At 55.7% G+C, this 12,883-nt stretch overlaps 2 protein-coding genes across 2 annotated transcripts; one reads left to right on the forward strand and one right to left on the reverse strand.

Annotated features, from left to right (window-relative positions):
* Window positions 1-333: 333 nt before the first annotated feature.
* GCG54_00010613 (uncharacterized protein) lies at window positions 334-942 on the forward strand (the record flags this gene model as incomplete). Its single annotated transcript, XM_045410533.1, has 1 exon — window positions 334-942. One exon carries the CDS (start codon window positions 334-336, stop codon window positions 940-942), a length of 609 nt encoding a protein of 202 aa, XP_045258101.1.
* A 3,497-nt stretch (window positions 943-4,439) lies between these two features.
* On the reverse strand, window positions 4,440-5,941 carry GCG54_00010614 (Delta(12) fatty acid desaturase; the record flags this gene model as incomplete). The annotated part of the gene is made up of 2 exons (XM_045410534.1): window positions 4,440-4,849; window positions 4,909-5,941. 2 exons carry the CDS (start codon window positions 5,939-5,941, stop codon window positions 4,440-4,442), a joined length of 1,443 nt encoding a protein of 480 aa, XP_045258102.1.
* Between the last annotated feature and the right edge of the window lie 6,942 nt (window positions 5,942-12,883).

Raw genomic sequence — 12,883 nt, forward strand, 5'->3', positions numbered from 1 at the left:
CCGCCTGCTTCTTCCAGGTTAGTGCGCCCGGCCTGCTTCGCCGGTTCGTTTCTGCCCACCACGTTGGATGCCCTCACGGCAAACCGACATTTCCCAGCCGTACAAGACCGCATTCAATTGCTTGACGTCATCCGGCATCTTCCATCACGCTTGCCGCCTTGGGTCGCCGTTCCGTCTAGCACCTTCTGCCTGGCTGTGTGCCTCCGACCCACCAACAGCTATCTGCGAGCGCGGTCTACCGCATCATCGTGAACCACCCTACCCCTCAGCCGGAAAACACAATTCTCACCCTCTCAACTTCAACACTCTGCCACTCATCACAGACCAAGCTCAATGAGCATCATCTCATCAGCACGATCCTTCTTCCGCCCCGTAGTCTTCCTCCTTATCGTTCTCTTCCTCGTCCTCACCTACAACCACGGATCCTCCCGAGACACACAATCCAACATGTCCGAGGAAGCCAACATCAACGTGCTATCCAAGCTCAGTATCCGCATCCGTCAATCCTCGACTTCTCCTCCCACGGTCACCTTCTCCGTCACCAACGAGCACACCACACCCCTCACGATCCTGCGCTGGGCCACGCCCCTCGACCCCTTAGCCCTCCAGCTCGGAGTCCTCTCCGTCACACCGGACGGCGCAGACGCCCCGCTCGAAATTGACACTGTCGCGCTGAAGCGGGTCATGCCACCCCGCAACGAAGACATGGTCACCCTCCAACCGGGCGACACGACGGAGAACGAAGTCATCCTGCGGGACACCGTCCTGCCGTTTGACAGGCTCGGCAAGAAGCCGCGGGTGGCGGCCAAGGGGACGTGGCAGACTGTGTGGCCCACGACGGCGGATAAGCTTAGCAAGGATACTCTTATGCAGCTACAGTTCGGTGATGGTGTTCTCTCGGGCGAGTTTAAGACGGAAGCTATCGAGGTTACCGTTGCGTAGTTAGACACCTCTTCACTGAATCAATATGATATCCTAGCTATGACACCTACATCTCCCAGCAACCCGGTATGCACGGCTGTGTAACCACACTCACGAGATGTTCCTGAAGATCCCCCTTTCGACACAGACGTTCGTTGCATGTGTGATTTGCATCAAAAACGTGGTTTCGGCGTGGTTGGCCCAAAGCAGAAAATGACGTAGGCTTCGGTCTGGACGAGTCTCTTTGAGATAGGCAGAGACATTTGGGGGCTCGTTCACTGAGACGTCTTTGACTGAGAACTCTTAACAAAGCACAGTCTAACCCGTCCAAGACGAATCCGCACCTGTCTTTGTTTACGCACCTCATAACATTCCCCGGCACAACCATCCACGTAATCATCAACCAGATGGTATTCAGCAGCTCTGGTGTATTGTTCTCGAGATCTGGAGGCCGAGAGCCGAAGCCGAGCCCAACCTCATTCTGCTCGGCAGGTAGGCTAAACCACGATCTTGAGAGAACTAAACCAATTCATGGCATAACACACGCCTCAAGATCTGTGAGCCGAGCCATAACTACCGACAATCTGGGACCACCCCAAGCGCCCGGAAGCACACCATCTTTCCGGACAGAAGGCACCACGGGCACATTAGACGGCCCTTAGCACCGGGGCCCAAAGACCTGGGTCCCTCGACGTGCGTCGCAACTTGCCACCACGCCGACGGCACGCTTTCACTCTTTCTCTCGAAACTTGCACAAAACGAGGATCGCCCAGATACACGTGGAGCCTCTTCGTTCTTCCAAAGGCGAGCCGGTCGAGGGTCCGGTCATCTCGCGTGGACTACCTTAGTTGCCCATGAGATTTCCTGCAGCACTGGCAGACGAAACTCCTGCATGCGGAAGTCTATATCCCATGGTTCTTTGCAACAGTCCGCATGGCATTCTTTCAAGTCCTCCGAGAACCTAACTCTCTCGTTCAGAGACCCATATGGAACGCCGGCATCTCAACCGTAGCTTGCTTCCTTCGCAGGTAAAGCGCATCCTTCAGGAAACTCACCATCAGCTCAAATACCATGCGGTTTATACAACCAATATTTCCGCATTCATCGATATTCTCTGGAAGTTGCCGCGCGATGTTCATGCGCGACTAGGCCTTGGCAAAAAGACCCTCAACATCGTTACGACTTGACGATTCTTCAACTCTCGGGCCTTTTCGCAACTGCCGTGCTGGACAAGCCCTCCGATCAACGGGCCACGTCTGCCGCTAGAGGTGATATCACATTGCTATTCAAACCTTGGACTGCCGTCCGGAGACTACTCCGCTTAGCCCGGCAACCTTCTCACAAGACAGATGGTCTAGAAAACTTTTCTCTCTGCACTGAGACTGGTCTACCCCGTTCTTGAAATCACACGACACCCTGAAATCTTTTCGAGATGGTCTCTGTCGAGCGAAAATGTCTGCCTCGGGTACTCAGACGTCTAGGCAAAACCTTCCAGGCCTCCTAAAACTTCTGTTCCAAATATTGGCATACGGCCGCGGAAGTGGACGATGCGGTTGCGAGTATCGACGCGCGTTGCTGATCTATTCCGGCCGGAAGACCCTGTTGACTTTGATGGTCAGGATCATTTGCTCCCTCTGCTCGTCGCAGATGTTTCCGATGCCCAAGCGTTGGTGTTCTTGTCGTCTAGGGATCTAACTCGGCTTGTCATTGAAACCTTTTGTGTGGTCTTTCAAACAGAAAGCATCTTCACTTGGCGATGACATGCCAGAGATACGCCAAGCTCCATAGCAAGCAGCTCCCATCGTTGACCCGCCATCAGAGACCCAGCAGAGTCGACATCGACACAAGCGCCATCGACAACGTCGAGCCCTGCGCCAGATGCCACTTTACCCCAGCAGACACTCCACAACGCCGCTCGATCAGATTGACTCTGATGAGAAACAGATACCTGATGAGAGACACATCCACCCCTCGGACCGGTGAGCGTGGCAACCCGGTCATTGGGCCTCGTACGAAACAGAGCGAACCCACGTCCGAATCCACACATCACGAGTCACCTCTGTCAGCCCTCGAACCCAAATCTGGCCTTCAGCTCGTCCCAAAGAGGCTACAAACCCCCCAGTATCCAGCTGACAAAATCATCAAGGGTCCCAGCCACAGCCCGCATCCATCCTCTCCCGAATCCATCACCAACCCACCCATCCACCTCTCGTGTCGAAAACGTGTCTTGCGCAACCACGAAGCCGTTGGGCCTGGCCGTTGCCCAGACCACGCTCTCGTCGCAATCTCGACCCTGCCAACGTCGCCCCGCGGCTCCGAAAACATCACGGCCCAGAACACCACGTCCGCAAGCGGCCCGCCCGTCTCACGCGTCGGTCCAGAACGCTCTCGCCGTCCCCACCGAAACGGTCACGACTAATCCACAACCACCAAATATGTCTCTTCTGAAATCGTACAAATCGAACGATTTTTTTTTTCTGCTTGGCCAATCTGTGGTCTTGCCCAGGCGTGCGTCAGCACCGTCTTCGTCAGTCTGTACTTCGTAACCGGTCATCTTGCACGCTATTCGTTGTAATTTTCAAGCTGTACAGTTTCTACACCCCAGGAAACGGCCGAAGGAGAAAACGCGTCTTGCTCCAAATGAAAAAATCTGTCAAGAGTCAATTCCATTCAAGTTTTCTCCCTACATCGTCTCTCTCCTCCGTACGGACTGAGCTGACATCAAGGTAACCAACCCCGGGCCGGAGCATACCCCGGCCGGCCGCCTCGGACGGGAGCTGTCTTCCGGACCAAGGTCATTTCGGTTAGCAGAACCCAGAGGCCCAAGCCGTGGCACTAACACCCTGTACCCAAGACCATCCAGCGGGTTAGCATCAGGCGAACAGCCATTGGTCCATGGGCTCGCTTGTTTCCCCCCGCATCTTGTTCTCCACGATCAGGATCAGGATGAAGAAGCCCGCATTCTTGTCCAAGCTTCATCTCGCGTGACCTCTACCACATCTCCCGCAACCACGGTGCGAACAGCGGTACAGTCCCCCTTGTGAGTCCCGCCGGGAAGTTGAAGGGCGACGAGGAATTCATCAGCATATCGTTTGCCATCTTTTGATCAATATGGAGCGCCTCGGTATCACGTCACACGTTGTCTTGGACCACTAGTACTTTGCCGGAATGCCCGGATGCAGCCTTTCTATGCTTTCTTCTCTTCTACAACTAGATCTCTGTCTCTAGGGTCTATCCATTTGGACCGGTATAACCATGCTAACGCCTTGCGAGGTTCAAAATCATCGCTTCTGCACCGTTTTTGCTCGACCACGTCTGACGACGACGTCTCGGTCTCGACATTACCACGGCGACTGGGAAGATCGCGCATTAACGAGACGTGACTGTCGGGCCCGGGGCCCGGCGGGCTAACGACCAGGGTCGCTCCCGCCCGAAAAGGACTATGAGAAGAGGGGGCCACCCGGGACCGGCTCTTGGAATGACACGATCATCATCTTTTACCTATCCAGCGCCTGCATTCAAGAAACCTCGCCCTTGATGGGGGGAGTGCCGAGGCCGTTGTGGTTGCGGAAGAACAGAACGCCCTTGCCCTCGCCCTGAGCCTCAGCGCTAGGCTCGACCCACTGGCACATACGAGCGGACTTGTACAGAGCCTTGATGAAACCGACCGGGCCATCCTTGACGTCGGAGCGGTAGTGCTTGCCCATGACGGGCTTGATGGCCTCGGAAGCCTCATCGGCGTTGTAGAAGGGGATGGTGCTGATGTAGTGGTGGAGGACGTGGGTCTCGATAATGCCGTGGAGAAGGTGGCGGCCGATGAATCCCATCTCGCGGTCAATGGTGGCAGCAGCTCCACGAACGAAGTTCCACTGCTCGCCGGTGTAGTGAGGGAGGGTGGGGTCGGTGTGCTGGAGGAAGGTGATGGCAACTGTGAAGCGCGTTGTTAGCCATGGGTACAGGAGCATCGAAGTCGATGTCAAAACTTACCGAGCCAGTGGTTGACCCAGAGGTAGGGGATGAAGTACCAGACCAGGAGGTTGGACCATCCGAACTTGTTGCCGAGGAAGACGAGGGCGCTGATGGTGATGGCAAGGCCAATGTCGGACATGACGATAAGCTTGGCATCCTTGGCCTCGAAGATGGGGCTAGCGGGGTCGAAGTGGTTAACGCCGCCGCCGTAGCCGTTGTGCTTGCCCTTGCCGCGGCCCTCACGCTGACGCTCGTGGTAGTTGTGGCCAGTGACGTTGGTCATGAGGTAGTTGGGCCAGCCGACGAGCTGCTGGGCGATGAGCATGAGGAAGGTGAAGATGGGGGTCTCCTCGGTCAGCTCAGCAAGCTCGTGAGCCATACGACCGGCGCGAGAAGCGTGCTGCTCGCGAGTGCGGGGGACGAAGACCATGTCGCGCTCCATGTGTCCAGTGGCCTTGTGGTGCTTGCTGTGGGAAATCTGCCAGCTGAAGTAGGGGACCAGAAGAGCCGAGTGGAGAACCCAGCCGACGGAGTGGTTCAGCGTCTTGGAGGGAGAGAAAGCCTGGTGACCGCACTCGTGGGCGATAACCCAAAGGCCAGTGCCGAAGAGACCCTGGAGAACGGTGTACAAGCCCCAGAGACCGACGCGAGCGGCCTTGGAGGGAATGTACTCGGGGGTCACGTAGTTGTGGAAGATGTAGAAGGTGGTGGCGAGGCAGAGGATGTCTCTGCCGATGTAGGCGAAGCCCTTGAGGGCAGAGCGCTCGAAGCAGTGCTTCGGGATGGCATTGTGGATATCCTTGATGGTGAAATCGGGAGGGGTGAACTCGTTGCCGTACGTGTCGTACAGCTTGGAGTAGTTGGCCTTCTTGACAGGCTCCTCGGACGCCAGGGAAGAGAGGGAGGTCGAAGAGGCGGAGGGGCGAGGAGAGTCGGCAGGAGACCCAACGGCAGTCGAAGGGACCGAGGCGTCGGTTTCGGTGGTGGTGGAAGTGACGGTGCGGCGAAGGACGGGGTTCTTGGCCGCCGGCGTCGAGGTGGTGGTAGCCATGGCTGGTTGTTGGGGGTGGTGTGTTGCTGGAGGGGACGCAGCAACAACTGGTTGGTATGGGGCCTTGGTGTTGATGGCCGGTTGAGAGGAACGAGGGAGCAGAGTTCCAATGGCCCTTGAAGGTAAAAGGGATACCAATTGAGAATCGAAGGAAGGGGGGAGCGAAGAAGGGATGGGAGTGAAGGGGAGGGGACTAATAAATGAAGCACACACTGGAGAAAAGGGACGGGGGGGGAAAGATGTGTCGGTATCGGGTTACAGCGGAGGCGAAAAAGACAAAATAGTTAGCAAACGATGGCTCGGGACGGGACCCGTTGTCAAGTGCTTGGTGTACGTCTGGCCGTCTGTGTGTGTCTTGTCTCTCGTTCTGCTGGTGCAAGTGCCAAGACCAACAAGGGCCGGTCAGGTACCGCAACGGGTATTGCGTGGAGCGGGAAGGCAGGTAAGGTACTTGGATGTATGGCTTCCCCTTCCCTGACAGAGAGGTATCTGTACCCTGCCCGTAGGCAACCTAAGCTATGCTATGCTAGGTACCTTATGCTGTGCTGTACTGTGCTGTGTGCTTGCTGTACGGATACGGATACCTAGGTGTTGTAATAAGGTATCCAACGTTGCGTGTGCTGGCTGGGTGGCTGCCACCTGCGTACAGAATCACAGCTGCTGGAGTTGTCCCTCGGTTCCCACGCCTCCGTTTTTGTTGGGGACGAACTGGAGAGGCCGCTGATGGTCGTCGCGGGGGTTTGCAGGGCAGCAGGGCACGGTGCAAGGGGATTTGGAGGGCCCAGAGAGGAGGAGGGACAGATGCAAATGCAATCGCGTGGCAGGGGGGTGCCCGATGTTACTGCAGTTGGATTTTTTTTTTTTTTTTTTTTTTTGGGCNGTTTTTTTTTTTTTTTTTTTTTTGATGGGCCTCGCCGTTTGTCGAGTTAGCAATGTTATCCACCGGTGGGAGGCAAGAATCCAGAGGTACAACGCCGGATGGCAAAGACCAGGCGTAAGGCGAGGTATCTCCTGATTCGCGTCTGTTACTAAGACGATGCCGTACTCCTTGGAGGCCGGACGGAAGGGACGCGCTTGGGGGCACTGGAACTGGAGCTGGGAGCTCGAATCGGAGCTGAGCTGGTTCAGGTCAGGCCACGGGCTTTGATGTTAATTTCCAAATGCCATTACAAGACCGTGGGCATTGGGGAAGCCCCCGTCCTTTTCATTGCAGGGCCCGTCTTTGCAACTTCTAAAGATATGGGCAACGTGTCCAGGTATCCATCCGTAACTACCTTACAGCGTAAACATCCTCGGCCCATGCGGTGCCTTGGGGCAAGGTAACCGTCAACCAAGGTAACCGCTGTTCAAGGAGCTGGTGTTAGTCTGAAGATTCACAAGCCAAATCTCGTCGTGCTTGTACCCGCGGGGTAGAGGCTTGCGAGCTGCCCAGCAGACGCCGGAATGGGCCAGGATCCAAGTCAGAGGTGCTGTTGGCGCCTGCAAGAAAGAAGGAGGGAAACACTGTGCAGGCACCGAAGGGTAAGTAGGCAAAAAGAGAGATCGGCTCAAAAATATTTTTGGGACGAAGTCGGCGGTCTGAAGGGTCTTGGTTGGATACGTACCTGCTTCTAGCGTCGCATCTACGAAGTACCTTTTGGGGAAACTGAAAACTGAGGTGCGTCAAGGCAGGTGGGAAGCAGGTGCTGCTCAGTTCGTCCCTGCCAACCTCACTGCCAGATGTGCTCGGCCGCCCCTGCTTGTTCTTCCGCCATTCCAGACTCCAGTGGCTCCTTCTGCATTGCTGCACAGACACGGCCATGGCGACTTGGATTCATCGCAGGGCACACCGAGACGTCTGAGAAAGGCATCTTCTTATCATCCAGGTCTCGATCATCGCTAACGAGCTCCGCTGTGGCCACCGCTAAGTTCTCACATCAGGGTCGAGTTCCAGCACACCGACCCCCGGCCTTGAGAGGCAAATTAGCAGGTGGCCATTGAAACCACTGCAACTCGAGACAGGCACAGGCACGCAGGACACGCGGTGGTGCAGGGAACGGAACCCAGCCTGCTGCTTGCCTTGCGGCTTGCCAGCCAGCCATGCCAGCCTGCAAGCCTCCAAGCCAGGCAGATTGGTGGTTGAGGGGTCGCTCCGGCGGGAAGGAACATGGCAACCAGCCCAGGGAGCCTCCCCTCGCTAAAGAGGTGCCTTCCCTACCACCCCACCATTGGCACCGGTAGGTAGGTACTTGTATTTGTACGGTCATGTTCGAACGGAAGGAAGTACATTCACCTGCACCTGCATCTTTCCTGCCTTCCTGCGAAGCGGCCCTCGGCTGTGACTTCCCTGGAAAACGCAGGCAGCTCCAGGTCCTCAGAAAAACACACTGACAACGTAAAATGCATTTGCTTCGACCGCCAATGTCGCCCTAATGCATACTCTCGCCTTTCGTCTGATCCACAGGAGCCATGGTTCAACTTCACCGCCTTTCAGACACTCTGCCAGAGCCTCCACGTTGCCTCCCGGACCCAACAGTACTGCCAGCGGTGGCATGACTTGATTCGCCCGTCTGTCGAGACATTCCCTTCGTGGGCATATTCGTCGATACTTTCAATGTCTGAACACTTGGTTGTCTGAACGAGGAGGACGACGATGACCATCTCGCCTCCATTCCCAAGCTTTGTCGATCCGAGCTCGTCAATGGCAGGCCCCGAGTCTCAAGAGACATCGGCAACCCGGGCCTGCTGCTCCCATTCCAGAGGACTTGCATCTTGGCGGTGTCTTCAAGACATTGCCAGCCCAAGCCTGACCTGCCGTGCCGTCCCCGCTGCACGAGATATCGCCGCTCCCGTACAGCTGTGCTACCTATCTGCCGTGTCAGGACAGCGCTTGCTGACGTCGTGTATCTGGGCAGGTAGGGCAATCTGCTCAAGTCAATTGGCTCTGTTTCTAGCAGTGCAACAGCCACGACAGTGGACGGGTCATCCGTCACCCAAGTGTCCAACCCGCGTCGCATTAACCACCGCCGCACCACGCGCAGCTCGTCCTCGCTGTCAGTGTCTGCGCATGTGAAGACGGCCCTTGCTTGCTTAAGGCGAGATCCAGATCTCCAGGCGCTGCCGTCGCTACTGTAGCGTTGTCGAAAGCGAGTCAGATCGGCGCGGCGCTTGTCAGTCGGTACTAGCTCACGCCGGCCTCGATGGTGTTCATTTCCAGGGCCTGGCTTGTTCGCACTCACTGCCATTAGTCGTCCTGCCGATTCTCTCCGAACAACCTGACGTCAGGAGATTTCAGAGCAATGTGGCCTGCCTCTGGGGTGAGGCTCGATATGTGTATGGCGGAGAAGGCCTTCTGCGCCGCGCCGCATCGGACATGGGCTAAAGCGTTGGATTCCATCGCGTTGGCAGCATTCAGGATCATTGGGGAAAAGATCGATACTGCCTCGAAGTCGCGGTACAGGATGACGAGTACGTACCTGGGTTCCCCACGCTCCCAGTCGAAGAGGGGGGAGAGGAGCACACAGGGGTTGGAGGGGAAAAGACAAGGCGGGTACGTATCTCGCTGCACGCAACGCCAGTGGCTCACGCTCTGTCTCAACCCCACGAACCAGCGGAATCAGGACAGACACGACAGACTCGAGCCCTTCCATTGGACAGAGAGCCCACCCGTCTTCCCAGAAACACAGCAGCCAATCGGGAGAGGAACATACGGCTGACACGATGGACCAATCAGGGGTGCCCCGCTGGGGAAAGGTGAATCTTGAATTGACGCCCGCCCTTCGCCAACATTCAACGACGGCCAAGTTGTCAGATGCCAAAGTCTGCACTGAACTGCATTCTCGATGAATTTTCACACCCGAATTGGAAAACGGCAGAAGGCGACGTTAGGCAAGAGAAGGAGAAGGGGCGAATGCTTTCCACTCGGGCGAAACCGCGAGACACTGGATGAAACGGCCTTCGGCTCGAGTCGATTTGAACGCACCAAGAAGAACAAGACCAAAAGACAGCAGAGACCCTGAAACACTGTGGGACGCTGTCTTCTGGAAGCTTGCGGCATTCCTGGGGTCCAGTTTTGCCTACCTCGCTTCTACAGCGTGGTGATCGTTCAGTCTCCTTATTTTCGACCCTTTCCTGCCTCTCGAAATTTTCTGTTGGGGGTTCGAATTTTGTTGAGATGGTTGCTGGCCAGGGCCGGCCTTGTCACCACCAGGGCCTCACAGGTACGTACCTCTCTCTCCCCCCACTCCGAACATCTGAAGGACGAATACCTGGTCTGTGCCAACCGGATCCCACTTGCGCTGCCCACCAAGGATATGTTCTTCGGGAAGCTCAGGACAGGCCATTCGTCTTCTCATCACGGTTTTTTTTTTTTTTTCTTCCCACACCAAAACCCATCAGAGCTCCATAGATACGACTTTTGAACAATGCAGTCAGTTCATCGTAGGGTTCTTCGGCATTCGTACTGCTGACCCAGAAGCTGAGACCACCACATCGACGGCCAATCCCAACGCACTCAATTCCACGAACAGGGGACGGGGAGGCCAGCGAAGAACACAGGCCAGCTTTACGAAGGCCCTGCGCTTGGCCCCCCAGCTTGCAACTTTCACATGGGAATTCGTTGACCTTGACTCCGTTGTCCCAGCCTGGGCAAACATCCGCAATTTGAGCGGCACAAGAGGCGCCTAGGGCGACTACGCCCTCAGGATTTTGGGATCCCCGATGCCACGACCGATGAGGGCAGCAGACCTGAAATCGCTGCTGCCCTCCTCTTCAATGATAATCACGCACATCTAGCCCACTTGGACCAATGTGGTTCGCTGATGCTTCCTGCTGTTCCCGAGGCCGGGCCCCTCTCACCCACGAGAGGCTCACTTACATGTGATTTAGGGCCTCTGCTGGAGGGCAATGTTAGTGACAGAGACACGGAACACACTACCAAACCGCCTCGCCTCACGGTTGGTTACAACACTACCGGTCGTCCCCTGCTAGCACTTGGCTTCATGGTCTTCTCCACGAAATCAGGGAAGGGGAACATTGGCATGCCGCTGATACGTCCCCGTCTCAGCAAGTCGCCTATGGTTGACGCATCAGATAGTCGATTGTTGATCGCTCGCTCGCTCTGGCAGGTTTTACCAGCTTGTGACCTGCGCCGCTCTGCACGATTGGAGGCAGAACTTGCGAGACTGCATGGCAAGCACATGCTGAGGCTTCGCACAGTAAGATGTTGCTGAGGGACGCGTCGACAAGACACCAGCTACCATCAGCCAGCCATGCTTGAAGTTCCTGCGGCTAGACCAGCTTAAAGCTTCCAGCCGACAACACCTGGCTGCTGTCACTGAGGCTGGAAACTTTATCTCACTACATCCAGATGGTCAGGTCAGCCTCGGACTGAACCAGCTGTCGTGCCTGTGACTACCAGCATTGGGCCTCAATGGCTCTACTCATTAGCCGTCTTTTGTTCGCCACGACCAGGGCTTTGCAGGAAGCAGCTCGGTCCTGGCACCGAACGAATACCGAGCAAATAAACGCCGCTATGGTTTTCAGGCGTTAGTTGGTTTTCGTCCAATGTGTGCGTCTTCAGGCGTGCCCCTATTTATTGACCGCCTGGCTTGCTGCACTCCAGCGGCAGCCACAAGACGGGACGACGAAGCGTTGACCGCCTCGCATGCATGAAAAGGCTGACCACCTCGCATCCTTCCATTCATCGATTGTGCGTCTCGAAGGTTTAATAGACGCCGTAGCTCTCGTGAGTAGGCAGACGAGACTCGGTGTCTCATCGGTGATTGACCTCGGTGTATGTGTCGTTCTCAACAGAGAACGGAGACATTCTCATACTGTTGACTATGTTAATTCGCCAACGGCATCAAACAGAATCATACCCAACCTGTGTGGAGAATGAAACGATTTTGCTGGGCTAAAAGGCCCCATCCCCAAATTGATACCTTCTTCAATGTCCGTCAACCATGCCTTGCTGTGTCGTGGGACCTCGTTCCCCGCCTCGTTCTCTTGCCCAAATCTATGAGAAATGAAAGACTGTCTTCTTTCTGCATTTGGAAGTAACATGTCGTTATAGAGGTCACAAACCATTTAGATGAACTTATCGTCCATTGAGATGATGTGACTTGATACCGTGATCCCAAGGTCACGCTGACAGCATCAGCAGCAACGCCCATGTCTCGCAATTGAAAACATGATGATTTGACGAGGGGCACCATCAAATAGCAGCCGTGGAGGTTAGTCGAATAACGGGCTTGCCCGGTCCGTGATCGCTTGTGTGTGACTAATTCTGTTTCTTACGTGCTCTACTTCAACCCTCCTAAGGACCACGGCTGGTCACTTTGACGAGAGCTTTCTCGACGCAAGCACCATATACGACGAAGAGGTCTACGCCTCACCCCTCGCTGTAGGAAGATATCAGGTTTCATCCAATGGACCGGAACAGCTCACAGCAAATTCACCAAAGAATCAGCAATCCTTTCTCTTTCCCCCACTACAAGTACTTGATGGCTCGAAGCTGCTGCCTGCTTGCCTGCATTGCCATTCCGTGGCCGCCGGAGCAGACGACCGCGGCCGCTGCGGGAAGAGAGACATCATGTCTCAGCAACCCCGCCCCTCCAGACAGCCCCGAGGCAAGGGAAGACTAAGTTCGGTTGATGATCCGAGTCATCCAAAACCGGTGCGATGATCTCTGCCCTGCACTGAAGAAGTTGCATGTCACCACCATGTTTGCCTTCCTCAACTGCATGAAAGTTTCAGTGTGGTGATCAGCCGAACGGTGAGGCCGTGGCGAAGTGCGATAAGAGAAGTAGGCAAACCGGTGGTCTAGAGCTGGTCGTCACGATACATACCAGTAAGTGTGGTAGTCGTCGTGAGAGAAGAGTGTCACATCGTTGAGGGTGTCTCGTGTGAAAGAATAGGCCAAGATGCTGGACTTGTCATGTCGTATTATCTAGAATGCCTACA

This window comes from Colletotrichum gloeosporioides, assembly GCF_011800055.1.
Source record: "Colletotrichum gloeosporioides strain Lc1 chromosome Unknown consensus_89, whole genome shotgun sequence".
Lineage (NCBI taxonomy): Eukaryota > Fungi > Ascomycota > Sordariomycetes > Glomerellales > Glomerellaceae > Colletotrichum > Colletotrichum gloeosporioides.